The sequence below is a fragment of the Amphiura filiformis genome, chromosome 8, assembly GCF_039555335.1.
Source record: "Amphiura filiformis chromosome 8, Afil_fr2py, whole genome shotgun sequence".
NCBI classification, from domain to species: Eukaryota; Metazoa; Echinodermata; class Ophiuroidea; order Amphilepidida; family Amphiuridae; genus Amphiura; species Amphiura filiformis.
In genome coordinates this window covers 22,035,743-22,061,059 of record NC_092635.1, presented here as the reverse complement: position 1 = coordinate 22,061,059, position 25,317 = coordinate 22,035,743, and the positions used below count along the sequence as shown (strand labels likewise).

Sequence of the window (25,317 nt, the reverse complement as noted above, 5' to 3'; positions counted from 1 at the left end):
TATTGACCATGGTTTGCCAGACACTGAATGCAAGCTAAGCCACAAATTCTGAATAAGCTTGCTTGGGATATAAAAAAAAACCATCTAAAGCTAAAAAACAAGTCGAATCCTGAATAATATGCAAAGTCTACCTACATCAGGATAGAAGGATTAGTGGATTCTACTAATTCCATAGGATGAACATTTGTTTTTAAAAAGATTCAGAACGAAAATATAGGTATAATTGTACTTTTTTTTACATTTCATAGTTGTTGTTTTTCAAAAACATGCAAGGATTTAAGTACTCAAACCAGGTCTGCCTGATACCTTGTGGTACAGATTGATGCCCGATATCAGAGAATGGTCTTACGATAGATCTGTATCACAATCCCTATATAATTATCATAAGTACAGACACCATCATAATCCAACAGAATACTTTATAATAATGAAGGTGCATCTAGGCCATTTCATGCATCCTACATATATGATGGCAGATTTTATCATCTAAAGACAGTTGCCACTGTTTATGATTTTATAAAGTTGAGGCCTTATTGATTTCTCTTGACAGCAAGCTACAATCTGATAGCAAATGTGTTACTAGTTCATGTTTTGCAGTGCCCAATAAGGTGATGTGTAGGCAAAGGGGCATCAACTTCAAGTCATTAGTGTTGCTTCAATGCCCCTCCTGCATCCTCTTCTGCCTTGCTGACAGTTTATATGTGACCGATTACAGCACGAATGAGCCGTAATATGTCATCAGTATTCTGAGCTTACAGTATCTCATTAAAATGAGGCATGAGCACCAAATTGAGGTAGGTATGAATTTGGTACCTTCATGCCCATTTTACACTGTAACTCAGAATACAATTGAGGACATTTACGCTCATTCAGTACAATGTCACATATTGGTATCTGTGACAAAGAGTCCAAATCCAGTCACCCATAAAACCTAACACTCACACATACTACAAAATACTACAGCGCTACACCAGAGTGCATGAATGCATCCCACGTATCCAACGTGATGCGATGATGCAATCCTGGTAAGTCATATTTATGCACGGTTTCATTGGTTGGGCCAGAGAAACACCTGTGGCTAACGGTTGCGGACCTTGCACTTGGCACGTGAGGGATCTCGGATTCGAATCCCACCAAAACAAACAACTTCTTTGTTCATCTTCTCTCTTTATTCCTTCCTTCTAGCCTTTCCATTCACCCTCTCTGCTACCCCTTTAGTCTTGTTGCAATATCGTTATTTTAGATACTTAAATGCACATCAAGTCTATGAGAGAAATTGGGCTGGTGAGGATAAGCCAGAATTCTGTAGAATAGCATATAGTTTATAATTCAAATTGCTCTAATTCAAGAAAATAAATCATATTCATGTAATCAATCTGGAATAATTTGGAACCTTCTATAATGGAGAAATTGTATCTAGCTCATGCTTACATACAAGTGATACTGAAATGACTCCCCAAAATATTGAATTCCACTGCAATTTCTTCTTTTCACTAAATCACACACCAGCATGGTTGTAAGATGCAAGAAACAATTTGCAAACATTTATAATGGATGGTATTCTTTGAGTTGAGGATAATGGAAAGTTATATTATTTCTTTTATAGATCTTGTTACCATAGTAACCAAGTGAAATTTTCGAAACAATTTTAGTATGACCAAAGATGTACCATATTTTATACACAAGTTGGTGAAAAGGCAATTTATTCATAGACACAATCAGGATTTGTAAATTTGCAGACTACAGAAGCTGAATATTCTATATGCAGACGATACTCCCTGATAAATCAATGCAGATCAATCTAACAGCTCAATCAGATGCTAGGGTCTATGCTTAAATGTAATGCTGACTGCAAGGGGCAGATAGTTTTAAAAGGGAATTTACACTTTTCTCCAGATTGAAAGATTTTTTATAAAATTGATTTTGGGTGAAAGTTGCCTTTTCAGTTGCAATTGATAAGTTAGTGATTGTTATTTGTACACTTCAAGATTCCTATTGGAGCCGCATGCACAGGTACACCATTGCTAAGGTGCTTGTGCAGCACCACTGCTGGTGGGTCCTGTGTAGTAGCAGCATTAGTACTTTACAAGTACTCTGTGTGCACCAGTCAGGTAACTTGGCGACAGTGTACCTGTGTAGGCGGCCACAATAGGAATCTTGTAGTGTACAATAATAGGGATCACATCACATCACATGGTAAAAATGGATTGCTCTTCACCAACCACTGAGATATAATAAACATAATAAGATATAATTTCAGCTACATCAAATTATAATCAATTTGTGACAAAGACTAAAAATTGTTGCTACAGATACTTCGTGCAATTCTTTAAGGAAAGTTGATTATTTGACCCATATATCAAATCTTAAGATCTACGCAACTCCCTGTGCATATATTAAGCCCCTTGGAACCAGGTACCACCACTTAAAATACATACATCTTTAATATCTGATCTTGATGATTCTACTTCTCTTGAGGACATAAATGATCCAGTATGACCTATGACATATCAACATCACCTTCCGGAAAAAGTTCTTACAAGCAACAGCATAGACTCCTCTCAATCAAGACATTGCAGAAAATGAATTCTGATTCTGGCAACAAATCTGACAACATTCACTAGTTATTATTTTCTATACATGTCTACAGAATATGCTTGTTTTTAAAAGAATCGCAATTGATTTATTCACATCTATATTAGTGACAAACATTTGTTACATATTATCTTGTGATTTTTGTTCAATTTGAACTCATGCACTATATAGTATTAATAAGAATGATAATTGCTTTTGTAAAGCAAAGTAAGGCAAAGCAGGTGATCAGGTGATGTCTCTGGGTGTTATTTCCCTGCACAAATCCAAACATCAGATTCTACCTAACAAAGACATTAATTTCCTCTTTTATTTCATCCTTGTTTTCATTGCTACACTAACTGGAAAATGGCAAATAAATAATTCTTTTTTTCCTATTTGCGACTTGGCATAGGTTATTTACAGTAACTGATAAATTACAAGGCCTCATATTAGTACGTAAGAGTCCATGTAACATTTAAATTATTTTCGAATCCCTTGTTAATACCGTATTCTTCCAATGAAAACTCTAAAACACAATGAGCAAAAACATTGGTTAACTGATTCGGCGAATTTACAAACATGTGATTTTGGCAACACCAATTTGAAGCATACACATGGCCTCACATGAACATCATTTTCCTTGTGAGTATTCATGACACAACGATAACATGTAAATCAATAAAGATTCATCCCCGAGATGTCATAGAACAAATTAGTCATAGGACATTACCTCTTAAAATGACAAATTGTCATTTCAATTGATTCTGTCGATTGAGGCGTTTCATTGATTCAGCTGGGCATAATTTGATTTCTTTCAAAAGAGCAACCACGACCCTGCGACTTTTGCAAAGACGTGTTTGAGCAACAGTCTCCTCGTCAACAAATTGTCTTGTAGAAGGTGTGGTTTTGGTAAGGCAAATGTCCTCTGCAGTGTGCCTCGATGCCACACTGCTGATTTGACGATGCTAACAGATGCATCATTCACGCTCTATTAGCCACAAGTTTTCTTGCGATGAATAAAAACAAAAAAAAGGGTACAATTATGATTTTATGCATCATAGGATTATATATCATGCATGGCTAATAGCAATGTATCTTTTTCATATATGTTATTTATTATGGTATTAAGTAATCACACTGATATCTAAGATTTGCAAGGATACAAAGTTACTATATCTGACAAGGCATATTATAATCACACAAGCATCCAATTTGGTTATAAAATTGTAAGGTTTATACATATATTTGCTAAAGCCTAAATCAAGAACCACTGAACCAATACTAGGCATGTTTCTAGCAATTTAGTTTCCAGTAGATTTCAAATATCAAAATAATAATGCAAACTTCTGAAGTTTTAAAAGCTTCATTTACATTTATTGTCTCCTGTCATGCTAAGACCTAAATCAATCTTCATACAGCTTAAACGAGCATAGCGACTTGATTTAAAGTCAATAAATAATTATGTTTTCCTTTGTGGTGAACGCTGCAAAGTGTATTAATCATTATTGTAAATTAAGATTCTAGGATCAGGAAATTAAATCCTCTGTATGTGATCTCTTCCAAATCTAACTGAACTCATTTGCAATAATAGTCCACAACCTGCTGCATGTATGTGTACAGAGTTGCCATTTTTCCATCTTAAGATGCTGCAGCCAAGACAAAAATGAAGGCGGAAGTTACGGTGCTCTTATAAATAGTTCTTGTGACACGTTAGCCCAAATTCATATTATTTAGTTTAGAGTGATTGAATTCTTGAGAGGTCCGAAATACCAAAGGCTGTTATGTACCATGAAAGTGCCAAAAATTAGGGAAACTGCATTTATGATTCCTAAACATATAATTGAAGACCGAATTAAAAAGACTAGTTTGCGTCTGACGTCAAGGCAAAGGTGCAGTGTGATTGGTTGCTGACCTGCACAATATGGCATTTTTGGTCTATTTAACAGGACATCTTTTTAATTTGGTCTTCAATTATAGGATCCCATGCTCACTCATCTGTCAGGACACAGTTCTTCAAGCACATGTTACCTTTGAATGTGTTTGTATACTTGGAACTTTTGAGGTATAGTGATTTAGTGTTGTATAGAGGCTAATGAACTGTGCCTCTGAGATGAGATCATTTTGATTCACAGTGAATATAGTTCAATTGGGCAGGAATCATGCAATCTAGAAACACTCCCCATAAACAAGGCGTTTCGCAATGTAGTCAATAGTCATTCACCCAAATCCGATTTCAGCAGCAATTCTCGCATGGGTTCATAATGGCAGACCTGAGCCAAGCATTAACTGGTAAATTTAACAAGATAAATGGCTTTATTGAGTGAGCTTTTATGTTATCTTAATGATGAACCCAATCCTAAATCTACATCTATGATTGTACTGAATGACAACTGCTTTTTTGGAAGTTTAAAATGATCTAAAAGGCTAGTAAAACTAATAGCCTGTAGTTAGCCTATATACCAATTCTTAATGTGAATGAATTTTCAAATTCTAAAACAATTCACAAACCAATAAAATATGAAAACTCCCAAGTGCATTGAGAATTTACATCACTGGTATTCGACAAACTTATTACAACCATTTTACTCAATCATCCATATCTTGATATCTGCTCTCATCATTAGCTTGTTCCGATTGATTGCCTTTGATTCATAATCGATGTAAAAAAATACGTAATCGAGATGATCAAAACTTGTATGTTCATTAAAAATTGCCCATCCAGCTATTTATAGCATGGCCTCTAATTACCCATATTTTCTTAGCTTTATTCACCTTACTTTGCTCTCCCGATTTGCTCTCCTTCTAAATGTAATATAAAATTGCCATAAGATGTTTTGACCATATACTTAGCCTACAGTCATGGGTGATAGGATGGAGCAATATTGTAGTCTCCAAATCAAGTTTATGCATTTGAAATGACTACAGAAATTTTGGGTTTATTGCAATATGTTGGGGAAAATAATGTTTATGGAATTAAAAATATGAATATGTTTAATTTAATCCATCTTGCACATGAATATGCACACACAGGCATTCCTGCACAATTTGAATAAATTTGAATAAATTGTGCCCCTGATCCAAGATATAATGATTTAACAATTAACTAATTGGTTTGAGAATAAATTTTATATGAAATTAAGTCATAAAAAACTGGGTCAGATCCAGTAAATAACTTGATGAGTAGATAAATTAATTGGGTCCATCAAGCAGTATAATTTTAATACAAATAACTTGACCGATGGACATTATTAACATCCCAATGCACGCTGACCATAGTTATGTCTGTGTAACACTATTAGGTTTGTAGGTCAATCATTATGAAATATTCCTATCAAATGTTGTCAAACTTAACCTGAAAAACTAAAGATACACAGCAGAGCCAAGTCTCTATAAATCACTAAGAGCTTTTACAGATGATATCATCAAAATCCATATACAATTCATGTTGGGGTTCATGTTGTCAAATTTGTCAGCGAAACACTTAGCGAGTACATAATCAATTAATAGCCTGAAGTCAAAAAGCATACATATTGCATGATAAACCATTAGCCTGGTGGATATATGACAAGGTATGGCTGCTTTATGGAATTATTTGAATAAAAGGCACTTGGCATGTTTGCGGACGTGCAACCAGCTTTGGTGTTCAGATGAGGCAAAAGCCTGGTCACTGAGAATTGTGTCCGGGTTAGCCAGAAATTTTTTTTTTTTTTTTTTTTTTGGTCTGATCCTACCTGAAAATATTTTTCTGAGGGGCACTGTATCCCCGGTTACTTCACTGCATGTTTATCATCATATAATATAAAGCCAAGTGAAACCTAGATTTGTTTGATAATCAGTTTATTTATATATTCTCTTCTTTGCTTTGTTGGAGTACAATGTCTCTTGTTTTTCCACAAATATAATGATATTGTATTTTATAAGGTATCTTTTATAATGTATTATTGTTCTCATGATGTTATATTACTTGTTGTTTATTCTGGTTTTTAAACGAAAATGTTCTTCTACTTTTATCTTGATGTATTTGTAAACTTATTTGAGCACAAATGTATTAATAATTGTGCTTTTTATCTGCCGTAGGCCTACAGTGCACTGAAACTTTGGTCTTATGGAATTTGCCATTTGAATGTTAATTTCTGCTGGATTATCTTTACCAGCATTTGTAAAAATAGTATTTTGTGGGAAATTTAAAAACTGGTAAAATAAGTTGCAATCATGACAGTTAAATGAATTTTGTAAGAAATAACAATTTGCCAAATTTTAAATAAATGCAAAATATAAAATTACATGCTCTCTATGTTAGTAATATAAATAACAAACATGTAAATTAGTAATAAGAAATATCAACAGAAAGTTCATTGACCTCATCATAACATCCATCCACGAGACCATTCAGCAGACATGTAAATATCTCAGCCAATATCTGCTCCTGCAATTTCTGATGGTCCAGCTTCTCATCTGTCTGGAAATGTACGCGCCGATGGCCCTCAGGGCGCATCTTGGAGGCGCTTTTTCCTTTCTTAATCTTTGAATTCGTTAAAACTGGTTGTAAAAACATGGGGGGCTCTGTCGCCATTCGGCGTAATTGCTTTTGGACTATTAATCCACGTGCAAGAAGCCCGAGTAGTGCTAATGCACTAAGCACCAATATCATTCACACACACTACTAAGGCACTTATAATATACAGTAAGTTATACTCCACAGGGAATAATATAAGACACAAAGTTATAAAATCCGGTTAAAAATCCATGGACAGATTTGTCACTCGGTTTCTCCTCTCATCTATCATCCATTTCTCACAAAGTTAATAATCCAACATATAAAGTCCGCAACACTGGATCAGGTTAGGTAGGCAGGCTAGTTGAACATGACCTGAATTCATATGCAGGCTGTTTGTACACACACTCAATATAACGACGTACACGAAACACTAACACACACGCTTGTCTGCAATCTAGTGGAAGCCCATTGGAACTCTGGGTAATTGACTGTTTCCCGTGCAATGATTCAGTGAAACTGAGAGACGTGATATTTTTCTCTAAGTTAGGCAGTCCCTGGTATTGGCTTACATGAAGATGACACCTTCACTTAACGATATGATTCCTTAACTTGGTAGAGAATTGCATAGATATATAATAGATAGTCTGATAAAATCACAACATCCTAATCAATATCAATATCCACCGCAACAAGAATTATTGCTCTACATTACTGCAACACCAATTAGTGCTTTTACTTTAATGAACATCCTCTCAGAATTGTCTATGTACTATAATAGCCAGAATTGGTGATGCCACTATAATGTCCACCTTCCCATTCTGCACTATAATTAACGAGCCATTTCCAACCAATTCAGCGTTCATTAACGACCCTCTTAATAAGCTCTTGGTACCAGTATTGTCCAATTATATGATGGTTGATCTCAACTTTGTCAACTAAAATATTTCAAAAATAGCTCATGTATGATATTCGATACAGGTGGGTAAAAATTAGATATGCGCTATTTTTGTAAATACTTGATAAAGGAAACGGAGAACTCTTTGCACAGCATGGTGAAGATAACGCATGTTTGGAGCGCTGTAATCATCACATTATGCATTTTTTCACCTTTCTGTGAAGAAGAAAGCCCCTTCAAATAGATATTGACATGCCATTTTTAACAGCTCATCCACGTACGTCACTCGTCGTTGCCCAACAGCTAGTTTTGTAAAAAGCCGCCTCTTTGCTGTTTAGCCACGTGGGAAATTCATATCACAAACAGACTGCCCTGGACTATACTTATACATTGAATGACGATGAGTAGAACAAAAATGCGAGACTTGCTTGCTTGCTGACCCTAATATCGAGAAGCGTAAATTAGAAAATAATTACATTGCCGGCTTTTTTGTATGTACACAAGGTGACTGGTAATGTTGTCTCCTCTGATTAGACCAGGAGGAAATATAATGGCTAAAAGCCAATTACACATCCATCAAATTCACCATACAGTCGCTCTCTTGAGGTCATCATACTAACAGTTACCAAATCAAAACTATCTCAAGAACCACTGGACTAAATACCTGGCATGTTTGTACTTACTAAGACGTGTCTTAGGAATGCATCATTAAGACTGGGCTGGGAGTTTGGTAAGGGTAAGGTTTTTTCAATATTAAGGTAATTTTTTGTTTGTTTTACGTGTTTGGCCATTTTTTTCTTTTCTTTTTAAAATTTCATTATGTGATCCACAGTTAGATGGTTTAATTTTTCATTTTCCATTTTTAAGCGATAGTGGACAAAGGTCTCTATTTTTTGTTGCTCATTTTGTGGGAGAACTTACTTCCTGGCCCATTGAAAATCTAATGGAGTGAGTATCTTAACCCTAATGCCCAGTTGCTTTTTGGCGAAGAGGAAGAATAGAAGGAAGAAAGAAAGAAGAAGAAGAAAAGAAAACAAGTTTCTCAAGTGCGGTTTTGAACCAGTGACCCCTCAGGTGGCAGACGCGTGCACTGGCCTACCTTGCCACGGGTGTCTATCTTGGCCAGCCAAGCTTTCCGTGCCCATATGACTGTTCACATGATGACGCAATCGCATAATGTGGGATACCTGAGCATGCATATGCTTTGTGAATTGAGGTTTTTTGATGTTTGGTTCAGTTAGGGTTAGTGTAAACATTAAAAATAAATGAGAAAATACTGAAATTTTTTTTTTGTATACACATATTCTTGTATAATACTGCATTCATAAATAGAGCAAGAGGGAAAACATCTTAGACAAAATAATTTCACATTATTTCTTTTGTATTGCAACAAAAGTAATTTTAATTGCAATCTAATTATGCGGGCAGTACAATATCTGCATAAAGTAGCTTAATTTATATCTATCTCCAAATTAGTTGTTTTATTGTTTATGAGCTATTGTTTGTTTCTTGTATTTGCACCTTTCTGATTTTAGCTTTGTGAAAGCATATTACTCTTATGATTTGAATCATAAATTGATAATAAGTAATAAAATTAAACTGCCAATTACATCAGCTCACTAAAGATCTATAATATCCAAGTAACTACCATCCTCACCATATCGACGTTACATCTAGCGACAGTTGTTGGTGGTAATGTACCTTCATTGATTATCTGTTCTGACGTACACATTTGTCCATTTGATGGGTGTAATTACAAGGCACTTGGTTCAGTAAAGTGCAATATGATTTTTCCAATATTTGTGTGAGGTTACCAAATGTCATACATGCCCATTTTTTTCATCATCCCACAAATGGCATGTCACTTTTTTCCATCATCCCACAAATGTAGCAAGGTACTGGCTAACACTAACTTGCCTGATTGACTAAATGACAAATCAAGTGTACAATTTATATGTTGGACATGTCCACAATATTTACTCCCTTGGTTGGTTCTTAGTCTTCCACACAGAAGATGATGCAGCTAAGTGTGAGAAGAGTGGGCACTATAAGTAAATATTCTGCACTTATGCAACACATGAAATATTTTAGACTTGTACACTATAAATATCGATAATTTGTACACCTATTGACCATTTGCATGGTCATCTCAAAATGAGGTTCAACCCGCAATGTGTGTGTTGTGTATGTGTGTAAACCTGTCAAATACATGCTTTGGAAAAGCATTTTGGCGCATTGCTAGAAAATTGCGAGAAATTAAAATGCCCTTTTTGTACATGTGTTTGCTGGGAGAACCTTGTTTGGTAGCATAATGGGGGATCTGTGCAAAGGGCGAAAAGACCCGTAATACTGGTCAATCCTGGGGAATTTGTTTCAAGAAACAAAGACAAATGAAGTGTGTTAAAAAATTTCATTAATCAGTTTATGCATGTTTTCTTGTATTCATCATGACCAATCATTTTCAACATAATCCATGTCTTTCAATCCCTATCTTAGTAACATACATAGACTGGCACATAGAAATCTGACAGACAAGCTAGGATATATTTTTAATATTTTAAGCTCTATGTCTAAACTGAAAGTCTAGTTTTAGTCAGGTGGATCTAAATTAAGCTTTGACACACATGCAAGAGAAGTTCTCTGCTAGTAGCCAAAAGGTACCAGGTTGAGGGGCTCATATCCTTACCAAGGTCAATGACTTCAAACACGAAATGGTATTCTAAATAGCTAGAGTCAGTCACAAGGGTTGGAGCATGAACTCTCTCCCTCCCAAGTTTGGGCCCTTATATACCATGCCCTCTATGAACTATGAACTAGTAGTTTGTACAGGTATCTATAGAGAAGGTCATTATGTAGCGCTCTTTGTCCCCCCCCCCCCCCATGTTCATTAACACTGCAACCCCCTCAATTGAAAAAGATCAGGTTATGGCACAGTTCTGAGGTATATTACCATCATACAACATTTGGTGAATCTATATATATGATCCAACTAATGAATGTCTTTGAACTATATATCAAGGTGCTATTTATTATTAACAAAATCAATTCATATATATATAATTATGTTGATGATATATAGGCCCCTATTACTAAACACATGAGTGCAATATTTTAAAATGCTTGGCAAATTAGATCAAAAGTACATTACTGGAACACATTTAATGAATTATAAAGTTGAGGAAGTTTCCAAATTACAGCTTTGTTTCTTCCGTGCTACTAATATTCCTATCAGTATAGTGGGAGTTCCTGTCTCCTTCCTGGTGTAAACATGACACAACACTTTGAACTTCCCCTTCACCGTGACGCACCAGTACAGGTGAACATTCAGTAGCAATGTTGGCAATAATGATTAAATAGTTTTGGTGCCTCAAAGAACTTATTATTAAAAGCCTGTTCTACATGCTCTCAAAGGTTACGCATCCCAGTAAAAGGCTACAAAATCAAGGAACTGTTTTTTTCTTCAATTGCTGGTATTACTTTTAGTTGTTCTGAAGGTAAAGTTTAAACATTATCCAAAAAATATTAACAGCTTTTGATTTTCATAATAGTTTTTGACAATCTGATTTAAGACTCGCAAACATCCATACAGCACTTTACTCTAAAGTTCAACCCTTTCAACAAATACCAAAAGTCTTTTCCCCTGAAGAAATTTAGCACTTTACCAAATAATTCCCAAATGCACCACTGGTATGAACAAAGTACTAGCTACTCCTCAAGGAAACTTTACCCCAAATGTTATCCAATAAGTACGCAAACAAAATGTATTAATTTGTGATTTGCTGCAATCTCTTAGCATCATTTTCCCCTGAGTTTTAGGTCTACGGTCATCTAAACATGGCATAAGAAGATAATGCTTCTGTGAGTTGGCTATGTAGGATAATGCTTGATGGTGTCTTCACCATCTATTAGGTAACTAGGTCATTGGTAAATATCAGCGGTGTAATGGGGGATGATATTCCATCTTGCACGTCGCGAAATGAAATCGAGCGATCCATCACGTTTTGCAATGGGAAAAAAAGAAAGTTCATAGGTTGTTGTTTTTTTAAAGTAAAATTCCATGTGTAAGAGAATATATTAAAGGTGGAAGCATATACAGGGTGTCCCAATAAATACTAAACCCTAATTGTGCTATCTTTTTATATATCTTTAAAAGACAAGGATCAATGAAAGCTAACAAAATGAGATTTCTATATACGTCAAAATAAATGTGATTACAGTGTGACAAAGAGGGCAGAATTTGGGTTCGATTTTTATTGGGACACTCTATGTTGATAACATAAGCTTTTGAGAAAGCTAATAATAAAATTCCCTACTAACAGATTTAAACATATTCTATGATCTTTTACGTATTTATTTACGGGGAATTGTTCTTAAAGATCACGCTTTAAATTAAAATTTCCCCTAATTTCATTACTGAATGCAATTTCTGCAGAGACTATGAAACCAAATTGCTCAGACCTGATTCTGAAACTCTCCAAATCTGAAGAGACATATTCAGGTGATTAACAATATCACTCTGTTATTCCAGAGTCAAATCCTTCCTTTCCTTCATCTCCATTTTTTCACATTCCCTACAAGTGTATTTTAGACAGAAGGTGGAATTGAAGTACCACACAAAACATTTATTACCCTAATTATTCTCAAAACAATTGACACTTTATAATTAAGTTACCTCTATACTGTAACTAATTTAACTATGTTGTCATGTATAGGAAATTAAGTTGTCCAAGTCAATAATGAACTTGAGGTAAGTATTCATTTCCTGTGTTAAGCAGTGGTCCTAACCTTTCAATGCATGGAACAAGTGGTTCAATCTTATCATAATATTTACAGTGCCAAATACATAGTAATATTTTACATAATATAAACTAAAATGCATTTTCTTGCTTTAAAACATAATTTAATAACTTTCAAAACCTGCAGCTAATGGGTAACAGAAGTAGCTCCTCATAATTGCATTTTATATCAGATTTCTGATTTACTTGCCTATAACCTCTACATGGCATTTCAAATTGTGCGAATGAAAGGATTCATAAAAAAATTATTTTATTTTAAAATTTATAACAAATAATTTTAGCATTTTATTATTGGATACAAGTTGTAATGTCAAGATTTAACATGAAATAAAAGATAAACAATTTGGATTCATGAAATTAAGTATCATAACATTTCATTGTATGAATAATAACATGTATCACTATTTGTTCACTTTTAAAAGGTCATTCTGAATGTGCTCCCCAGTTTAAGCCACTGCTCAATTCGTGTTTCCTGCTATTTTATCCATGTATTATATCAAATAATGTATGCTACTGTATAACCACACAATATGGCTACATGTAGTCAATGATTCTTGCCTCAGCTCAGAAAACTTTCATGTCTTGCATGAAACTGGGCAATAGTTGCAGGTGACTGTTAAGGTGCACCACTGTTTTTAATTTAAAAAAGAAGTGTAATTTTATAAAGCATTCGATCAACCCAATATAGTCTCTGTACACTTTTAAAAAAAATTCTTGTTTTGAATATCTCAAGTGCCTAAGTAATTGTTCTTAATATGTGTTATGGCTTATGGGTACTACTTCATTGATCAGTCAGCAAATACTGGTTTTGTTTTTTCTAGATTCAATTAACAGGGTTTGTTTTGTGGAAAAAATCATTCTTGAGCATCATTAGTCCCGATTTAGCAGGCTGTTCACTGCATCTTACGATAATGCAGATTACTGGATGTTAGGGACCGATCGTTATTTACGGCAGGGGGGGGAATGGGTGTTTTGGCAAAAATATCGACAAAAATTTCGCGTTCCCCCTGGCGTCCGCTCAAAATTTTCGCTTCCCCTTGTTTTCCCAATTTTCTCCATTTAAAATTTAACAATCCCCCTCCTGGTTCAACTAAAATTTCAGGTTCCCCCTCAAGACCACAAAAAAATTTTGTGTTCCCCCCTAAATTTACCCATTCCCCCCCTGCATAAATAACGATCGCTCCCTTACGCCTCTGGCAAGGTTGTGTACTTGTACTTCAAAGTTGTACTTGATCTTCAACAGACTGGTAGAGGTACTTCACCTTCATTAGCTCTATCTCAGTGAAGGTCCTCAACAACCCTTGTGTAACCTTCTTGTGACACATTCTTAGAAACATAATGTTATGCGGATCTTAGTCTGACATGGAATGCAACTATTGCACTGCTTGCTTTGTAGGTTTTATTAGGTTAATGTCTTCATATATTTATCCCTTGAACCACATCACAAGGCAAGTTGAGAATTCAGTATTAAGTTTGAAAAAGATGTTAAAAGAAACTTAAGGATTAAATTTGGAAAAAGTAATTGAAAAAATAATGACCATTGCATCAACATAAAGTTAAAAAAAAAGATGCCATAATTTTGATGAAGGACAGCTAGACAATCTTAAAATTTGTAACATGTGATAACACTACAGTTCCAATACATCACTAGATTCATTTTATAACAATACATCAACCAGATTTTTATCCTTGGTTGAGCATTTTGCATAAGCCTGGTCACATCAGGATCCAAGTGTGTCTCTGCACACAGCAACCATATAAACAAACATAAACTGCTATGACACCCTATCATGCTTTTCCTATCATGGATCAGGACCTATCTTTAAGCTATTGAATTAGTATTGGCTAGCCAATAGAGGGGGTAAATGCTAGAAGCCAAACAGATTTATTAGATGTTTTACAACAGAGGGCTCTATACATGATTTGTGTCATGTGTGTTGATGAAATAATTTCTGACTCTCTTGATGGACAATCATGATTTCACTATGTGTGTGACTTTCTCTACCAAATGTGATAGAGATCCAATGGGTCCAGTACATAATATTACATGGAATAAAACAATGCATCATGAAAAACACTTACCATAAGAAGATACAAAATCATATAATAACATAAAATTGTACTCATCCAAAATTTCAATGCTTGCATTGTATGCACAAATATGCTTGTAAATATATTGGACTATTCCAGTTTATATTCAAACTACCTCTGTAGAAGATGATTGAAATGTCTTCCAGAGGTAGTATGAATTTCAAATGGAATGGGCACATTAGGAAGCTCCATTTGAATTTCATACACCATCTGAAACCTGAATCAACTCCACAGGAGGGTGAGGTTCAAAATGTTAGATGTGCTAACTCCATTTGAAATTCACACTCCCACTGTGGAGAATATTTCCAAAATCTTCCACAGGGGAAGTGCAGCCTTATTACAGATTAGCCCATTGCCTAGATGCGCTTCAAATCTTCAAGCCATATACAATTTGCTACTAAATACACCCATTGCCGAGATGTTTCATATCTTCATGCTGTATAGATCAAGATGATTTTAGCACTATGGATGCAGTTCTTCATATTAGTATACTTTAAAACATTTTGTGCATAATCATTTGTCAATTCAATTTTTGGATTGAGTTGTAACAAGAATCAATTTATCAGATACTTACTGCATTACTAGTATTTATATCTGTACTTCCTTTCAAGTAGTCTAAAACTTTGTCTAAATTCCCCGCCCGAGCCGCTCGTAAAAAGCTCGCATTGCCATCCGTCTGAAAGAGAAATGGAACAAAATATTATTAGCTTTAACTCGTATATAAAGGAACATACAACAACACAACTTAATCTACATCTTCAACTTGATTGGGTTACACTACGACTATGATAATTCTTACAAGTATTAACTGTACTACACTTAGAACAGGTACATATAATTATCATTATCAAAATTCAGCTTTTGCATTGTTTTTGTGTTGCTGAATGACACTCTGCATGCACTGACATCACTGTTGATAGGACACTTAAGTTTGTTGTAAGTTGTGAATATCCTTATTGAGCAATAAGCATGTTGAGATGACAATACTTTGCATATCAAGAGCTCAGCGCAACATTGTCTTACCTCCATATTGCTCCCCTGGGCGATGTTGTACATAAATGCAATCTTGGTTATGGAAAACATTACCCAAGGAAACTAATGGAGAAAGAGAGTGTTGCAATGAGCCCTCAATACATGCAATAACCACACCATTTTTGTCTGTCCAACAAGGTTTGCTGTTTTGTTTAAAATTGATTGAAACCTTTATACAGAGATTTGTGAGCAATCACTCTTGACCAATTAACAAAATCATTGTTTGTAAGACAGATCATATCAATGGCCGGTTGAATTGCGAAAAACTTGTTAGCAACATGAAAGTAGATCAGCTTATAGAAGGATATTCCCAGTTTACATGCTCTAAATTACAACCATGGGTTTACAGTTTATTTCTTTTTATGCTTTCCTCATCAAAATGCTGATTTTGGTATCAGGTGAAAGCTCATATTTTTCTCATAAACATATTGAAATATTGAATTGGTCTCAACTATGGTATACCATAGTTGAGACTAATTTGGCTGTTTTTGATGATACAGGGTGTCCCAAAAAAAAGAGGCCCCACATTGCACCCTCTTTTTCTCCTATTTCTGAAATGTTGATTAAATATATTTTGGTATGTAAAGAAACCTTAAGTTGTTAGCTTTAATAAACCAAAACAATTATATCAATCGGCTCACAACTTTTGAAGATATGCTCTTTTAAAGAAATGTACCCGTTTTTCACTCTGTCCACGGAGAAGGTTTGGCTACTTCAAAGATTGAAAAGGAGTACACATACCTTGCATGAATATCAAACATTCCTCAATGATAACTTTATAAAATAACTTTATTTATGGAATGGGCCTTACTGGTGGGTTTATGGGCAATGGATTTTGTTAATAGTGTCATTAATTTGTGGGTAAAATGGATGCCGAATGGGACTTCTTTTGCTTTACTTGCAATTACTTATTTTTTATGCCTTTTTGTTTTATTATGTTTCTTACTTTCTTACTTTGTTGTTTCTTGCTTTCTTTTTTTTTATTTACAACATAAGTTATTTCTCTTTTTAGGATAAAAGGTAGCCCTAAAGGCTGTTTGGTTTGTCTTTGGTTCTTCTGAAATAAGTTTACTGTGCTGCTCTGCCCTCTACCTGGTTGCCTCCTTGGCGAATACAGGTTTCAGCCATGGTCCTCATTGCATCAATTGCGTTGCGTACCATACTTGTGCGCCGGATACTTGCGTATGCATTCAGTAATACGTTTGCAAAGATCTTGGATTTTGCCACAAAGGAAAAATCAAGTGGTGTGAGGTCTGGTGAACGTGCACTCTGTTTGATATCCGTGGACAGAGTGAAAAACAGGTACTTTTATTCAAAAGGGCATATCTTCAAAAGTTGTGAGCCGATTGAAATAATTGTTTTGGTTTATTAAAGCTAACGATTAAAGGTTTCTTTGCATACCAAAATAAATTTAATCAATATTTCAGAAATAGGAGAAAAAGAGGGCGCAATGTGGGGCCTCTTTTTTTTGGGACACCCTGTATCTTGGGAAATACACTGAGTTGGAACTTCTAATTTCAATATGTTTGAGAAAAATAGGGCCTTTCATTTGAAATCAATATATTACATGATCATGATGATTATCATTAATAAAAACACTGTAGACTACCAATATCACACTGTATAAATGTCGGTAATTCCATTAGGAATTAGTCACATTTACAAAAAACATTTACATGTTCTTTTTGCATGAGTGCTTGAAAGGGATGACATGTTATGTTATACGTAAGTTGTAAAGAATTTGATTTTCCAAATATATCAGGTCACCTTCCTTTAAGAAAGTAGCACCTGTTGAACAATGACAGAGATAGTTTATCAATATCATGGTCTTTCTTACTTTTAAAGATGCATCATTTTAATTGCTCTTTTAACTTCAATGATGAAATTGTTAAATCATATTTTTTTCACACAAGCAGGGCACCATCAAAAAACCAATGAAACAACCTGATTCCAGAGACACACATACATATTATTTTCACCAATCACATCACAAAATGTGGGGAAAGCAAAGGAGATGAGGATACAAAGAGCAAACAAAAACAATTGGAAAACTATCAGCATGTCCATTTGTGACAACACTCCTATCCTGTCTTCTAGAGTCTGCTTGTGTTATAGCTGCACAAAGTTGCACTCCAAAACAGCACCTTGAGATACATTTGGATGATACCGTAGAACTTCACTTAATGGCGTATATGGTGGTTTTCTTGGAGAATAGATGAAAATTAGAGTGTGACAAGCCAGATAAAAAGCCTTGCCCAAGGACACGGCAGATTGGACCGAACTCATAACCTTGTCATCAACCTAACAGTTAGGCCACCTTGCTCCCTTGAAAATATTAGTTCCATCTCAGACATCCTGTAAAAATTGGCAAAAATCATCCACATATTCCCATGCACAGAGCTCAACACCCACACCTGTGATACCAGGGCTGGATTATAATACTCATTGAATTGCATTCAATATACATCAACAGAGGTGCATGCCTACTTGTGGATTTGATTGGGGTCTGATAAGAGATACCAAGTGGGTGTATTTTGTAAAGATGCTTTTTTTTCAATTTACAAGAAGAAAAGAATATATACGTTGTTTTGGTTGATGTAGTTAGGTGGACTAGAATTTGTGAGAATTTTTTGTTGGCATGTTTCCATTTGGAAACCTTGTCTAAAGTGCCAACAAAATAGTTTCATTTATCTCAGCCTTCCAGGGACATAATTGAAGCAAACTCCTCACATAATATGTCACTGAATCTCCCAAAGAAGAGTTGCAGATTTCAGATTTACTGATAAAAATTTAAAGTTGGATTAAAATTGTCATTATTACCCCAAAATACCTACTTTCAAGTTTATGGGGTTTGCTCTGAAAGTACATAGATATACACATCCACATAATTTCATTATTAAATATCAGCCTAGAAAAAAATCTTCTATTCAGGATTTGAACCCTGCCCGTTCAGTTTGTTTTTAAGTCATAACATCCATGTTAACTGTAATATGGGTGACAGACGATCTGATCTGATTCTTTTCTTTCAAACCATTTCAAAATCATTTCAGAACAAGTAATATCAGTGTATGTTTTTTAATATCAATTATTGACTGGTAAAAGTATATATCTTTTGACCTAGTTTTCATGGTAATTGAATACAGTAGTAGAGAATGCATAGGAAAAGATAAGTGCATATTCCAGATAGATCTAATTGATATTGCCAATTTTGTACCATGGCCTTGAACTCCAGCTGAACAAATACAAATTGCACAATTTGATAATGTCGGTTCATTCAGATCTATTACCAATGCATTGCCATTTCCAATAGTTTCACACATTAATGGCAAAAAGCCTCATTTCCGGTAGCATGGTTTGATAACCTACATTTAACTCTATATACTTATAATATGATCCCATAAGGTTGAGTATGAGTTTTGGTACCCAATTTCCATAAGGTTAGCACATATCATTACATACCTATTAGATTGAAAGGACTATGTAATGGAAGATGAGGTTATATCAGATAAGAAGAGAATCAATTCTCACAAATATTCTTATAGCAGATAACTGGGAATCAATTTCATATTCTCTAATAGCTAGATGCTATAACTAGAGAACATTTCTTACCCTTCCCAGAATCCTTTGCAACATGACTATTACCTCATTTCATTAAATGACAATCCTATAATTTACTTTGTACATGTTCCAGTTGTTTGTCAAACATGGGTCAATAGTCATGAAATAAACATAATTTGCAAGCTCTGGATGTGCTCTGTTCATTTGAGGTACTTTTTTCACTATCAACCCATGTTGCACTGGATAGCAAATTGGTACAGATTATTGAAATTGAAGAAATGCATTGTGGGAAGTGTAAGATATCTCCTCTGTGCTATAACAGTCTATTCACTTACAACATAGTAAGAGTCCAATGACTAAAATTTTACATGCTTTAGGCGGACTACTTGTAAGAGTTTTGTATGATTTTCATGAAATGTGAGATAAAATTGTACCCTTGATTAACAAACACAAAAAGGGAGAAGTGGGAAGATCAATGTCCTCATGGCTAAATCAAAATCTGATTCTTCTATATATTCATAAACCAATGTCAACATTCAAGGACTACAGGACCAATCCCAAGCAGATGCTTTGTATGAATTTTCCTTCCTATTTCAAAAATATGCATGACATTTGCCAATTTTGAAAAAATTCAACGTTTACTTAAGCTAAATATTTAAGCTGGCAGTGAAAGAACATGACTGCTTTAAGTAAAATTGTGTTAATCTCGCCTACACATCATGCCAAACCATGGCATACTGGGGGTGTGTCACCAGACTGTCCCATCTGTCATGTCTGGAAACCTGTATGCTGCCCTCTATCATTACACAGTCCATCAATAAATGTCTTTCAAGTTACTGCCAGTGTATTGGATCATCTTGTTTGAGATGAAATGTCAATATTCCACTAAGTCAGTTTTAAATTGCTTGATGGTGACAGATAGTTTCAGTTCAAAACAATGTGTTACATCTTTCGTCATACTCCAAGTATTATTTTGGTATAGATCCTGTGCCTTATTTCTTTCCATCACAAGACAATTTTTTTATAAGAATGTAGAATCTGCAAAGCAAATTGTGCATCGCTGACACATTTTGTTATTTTCAATAAATGTGTGTTTTTCCTCCAAGCAAAACCTAAATAATTGTGAAACTTTTGCCATAACAATCAAAAACGCTTCAGAGTGGGTCATAACCAAAATAAATTGTGTGCTAAAACAACAAACTGCACCTTTTTTATAGCTGTTCAAAATAGATTTTTTAGATCATAACAATAATAAGAGCCAGCTTAAAATAGACCATCCCAGATCAATGTCATATACATCGTCATCCCATGTATCCATAACCTATGGACATAATGTCATGCAAAAAAAACTTTGATATTCATTTCAAGTGTGAAAACACAGCACCTGTCTCAATGACAGAATGAGAACACAGAGATGATAAAAGTCAGGAGTCAAGCCATAGAAATTGTGTAGAGAGGCACACATGCATGGTAAGCAAACCGTAGACATGTATGCATCATCGGCAGTATCTTTGATAGATTCCTGACTGGGTGATCATGTAGCATCACCTGTTCCTTGATATCTGTCAAGGATGAGCAACATGCCATGAATGTATTCTAAATAGTCTGGCTACAGAGTTTGTTGATTTTTACCGTGCCAAGGTCAACATATCTCCTAACACAAATTGCCAAGACAAGCTAAAGATGTGTTGCTTGCCAACGGATCTCAAAGAATTCCAATTGGAGAACACAAACTGCGCCATCTTTGCTTGGCGCTCATGAATGAGATAATAGTGTACCTTCAAAGTGTCCTGCATCAATGCAGAATCAATGCTGTTATAAATGCTTGTTCACCAAGTATGCATGTATAATGTAATGTGCCAAACAAAGTGGCGATAAGCAGTACAAGCATGAACATCAATCTTTTAAGACACCAATTGTTGTTCTATTTAAGGCTTTGCCCAAATAAGCCAGAGGTATACTACTCCCACTCACAACAATCTGATATGACAGATTCCTTTATACAGTTTAAGTTCTGCCAAACAAGTTATGTGCCAAAAGTTCTCCAAGAACTGCTAGGAGGGAACTAAAACATCTTTTAAACAGACTCATCATTAACTTGTTATATTGACCATGATGCATCATCAAAGAGCGAGTTCATTCATTTATTCACCTTAAAAACTATTTTTTTCAGTGATTTTTCCAGCCAAACAAGTAACAAAGTCACTCAGCTATTCATGCAATCTCAAAAACAATTTGTTGAATGTAAGAAACCCAAGGAAAATTCAACATGTAGAAACTTTGGATTCAAAATTCAGATAGTAAAACAGGGAAAATGTGACACAACATATAATGGGGAAATAACACAAAAGGTATAAACAAAGTTAAGCACCTGACATTTTGAAAAGACAAGACTTATATTTTTCCAAGGGATAAGAAATATAGACCAGCTCTCATTATACAACTTGTAGAGACCAACTCAATAATGTGACAACATGCTACATGTAGATACCATATTCACAATTTCTTTTAAACACCAAATACCTGTAATACAAAGCAGTGAAAGCACCCATGAAAATAACTGTCAGCAGCCCTTTTACAACATCATCCTGAGGGCCCCACAGCCTATGAAGTTTTTGAAGGTTTTGACAACCCTGGCCATGGCAGCAAAATGCATTAAGGTCCGTTCATATTACCACCGCTTTTATGATGCGTTGCTTTGCGATGCGATGCATTGCCGCACCGCACAGTACTGCAAACTACTGCATTGCGATATCGCAATAAAGTTAAATACATTTTAACTTGGAAATGCGACAAGTTGCATTGAGTTGCAGCAAAAAGTAATCAATATATTGGCATCGCAAAGCAACGCATCGCAAATGCGCTGGTAGTATGAACGGACCTTTAGAGTCTCTCATACCCATGGCCGTCACTTCCATGTTGCATCTTTGCATCCTTAAAAATGGGGGAAGAGCTCTAAGTATTTCAAACCAGAGAGGCCTAATAGGCATTAAGGATTTGGATTACTTCTAGCACAGATCATGCTTATCACAATCATTGTGACCCAATGCAGTGATGCCTTCATTTCCTGTATCAGATCCACCTGTAAACAACATACTCTTCTTCAGTAAACCAATGCAAAGAAACAATGTTTACATTCTGTGTGTGAAATAGGTCAGGAATAAAAGTTTAAGCTGTGTTTTCCTATTTCAGGTTGTACTTTCAAAATCACACATGGGTACCAAGCGCTACAGAATAGAACCAACTGACTGCATCATTTGTCAAGCAGAACCTGAAAAGGAGATTTGCTGGAATTATACCAAGACTATTCATAAAGCAAGCATCAATGTGTGTAAGGTAAACTATCTCTAAAGTAAAAGGTTTACCACAGGGCAATGCTTATAGGCTAAAATATATAGCCTATTTCATCTCTTCTGCCAGAGCCACAACCTGAAATATTTCCCTAGTCCCCAACATCTTCATCAAGTGCCAGAATAGGAAATAAATAGCAGATTTTAGGAGAGTAGGGAAGATTCATGTTATTGCTCTGTTAGACTCATCAGTATGGAAGGTGAAGGTTTGCCATGCCTTCTGCACAACAAGTCTGTTTACATTTCACAGCATTAACCAGTACCATGTTATACACCTACAATCAACAAAATTAATGTTTGCACACATGCAACATAGGAACATCCATTACATCCCCCTTGCCATGTCGGCAACATACCAATAAGACCCTTCAACATTGATTGATGGGGATGGGGAAGTGTGGCATAAAGGGGGAGTGTCTGCTTCAAATACATGGCAGACCTGTGCGAGGTTGTGATACGATGGTCATTTGAAACAGAACACGCAAGTGTGCCAACTATTCATTTCATTGATTGTAGTTGGCGATTTGTAATAGAGACCTGTGAATAAACCTTCCTGGGTTTTGATCTGTAACCTTATTTCAAAATTCATAAGGGATGGCTTCAATAACCAACCACCAGTGCTCTTGCAGAACCAGCATTTCTGGGTGGCAATTGGATCTGGTTTCTACTGTTTAAAAGAATAGAAAACAGTTAAACCACCAGTTCTGCCACAGCACTAGTAGTCTACAAGTGGTTGGCTTTTGCAACCACTCCCAAGTCTATGTACTGATGCACTACCAGGCCCTCAATATGTACTTGAATTCAACTTAAAATTAAAAGGTATACTTAATTGTACATGCTTATATCTACAGTTGCATAAAGAGCAGAACTTACATGTTAAAAGATTTAAAGGGTGCTTTCCTAGCTATAATACAGGTTCCTGATAGAGAGAAATTATAGTAGGCATCTCACAAATGGCCCTTGAAGAGTAAGCTTTGCCCTCTTGCAAACATATTTTACCACAAAGTAAGTTTCATACAAATTACATCAAGTGTCTTTACAGGAGAAACAAATCCAACCCACCTGCATCACAGAAAACAAGCAATAAAGCCTTACACTACAAGAACAAGTCCATCCAGTTTTTGTGTTTTTAAAAGTTCCATTCTACTTGAGACCAAGACATACTTTCTTTATTGTAAACATCAGTTGGCCCATCCAAGCAGCCATATCTTTGCATAAGTCAATACACAAGGCGGTGACAGATAAGTGTCTGTATACTTTGTCACTGCTAATAGCTTGTGTGTTAAGGACTGGGAGGGAGTCCACTGACTTGACCTATATAAAGACACTGCTACCCTAAGCATACAATACATGCTCCATGAGAGAGAACAAGGACTCTTTTCAGGTTCACAGGACAATGGAAAGAAATTTGTACAAATGGAGAGAATTACTCAAGATAGTGGCATAGCATCATGAACATATCTCCCCTCCCCTCCCCTATTTGAATTACATCCCTTCACTTCCAATTTCAATGGACAGTCACGTCCCAGTTCAAAAAGACCTAAATACATCGCCCTTCTCCCACTTTGAAGAAGAATCATGCTATGCCACTGAAACTCATGTCAAAACAGAATCAAGACAGAAATAGGAATTAAGCAATTATTGGAGACAGATTTTGATCTTTTTTTCTTCAACATATTGATCAACAGCACTATCTTACAGCAGAATTCATCACCATGCAATTTCAATAGGGCTTAGCATCAGGAGGTCTATGTATCTTCCATCCTATTCAATTGTTGTAGGTCTTAGATTTGAATCTAAAGACCGGTAACAATTTAAAATGGAATATACTTAAGAATTTGTTCCATGGACAGGCACAGTTTTGCATCTCACTCAAGCCAGGCTTCACAATCACCATCAACAAGAATCATCATGATAGTTCATTTATGTACAAGTTTATCATTCTGGTAGGTAACAATTATTTACTGATATATACCTTCAATTCTTCACCCTCAACCTCACCGTCAAGCTACAATTACAATTTTGGAAGCAAAATTGGTACAGATTAGCTAAATATTACATGCCTTAGTTTTAAGTATTTAAGAAATAAATCTTTAAAGTTGACTAAGAAAAGAGAAACTTTACAGATGTCACTTCTGAATATTTTTACCATCAAATGTGTACTTATTTAAAATAAAATAAGAATGTCAAAGGAATGAACACATTGTGACATTTTAGATGAACACGTAATTGCATGCGTCTGCTGTTACTGTATCCAGTGCATGTACTCGTCCGGTAACCTCCCAGTGGGCACATTGTCATGGTTGAATGGCAGGAACGTGGGCACTCGTCATGTTGTATTCATTCATTTAAAATTCTTACTGTATTTTAATCATTACTTATTTTGTTCTTTAGGAAAGTCAGAACATAGTTTTACATTGCCAAAGTAGGTAGAACCTGATTTTCTTTCAGATCACCCACCATTACTCCTCCACTGAACACCACAGAAAAAGGAACCACCCACACAACTGACTGTGCAGTTCT

The 25,317-nt window shown here is 35.4% G+C and overlaps 1 protein-coding gene across 1 annotated transcript in view; it reads right to left on the bottom strand.

The window, feature by feature from the left end:
* Positions 1 to 25,317, bottom strand: part of LOC140159458 (uncharacterized) — a 334,393-nt gene that overhangs the window by 122,814 nt on the left and 186,262 nt on the right. Inside the window, 2 exon segments of the mRNA XM_072182940.1 lie at positions 15,429 to 15,530; positions 24,770 to 24,802. Of these exon segments, the coding sequence (XP_072039041.1) occupies positions 15,429 to 15,530; positions 24,770 to 24,802 (135 nt within the window).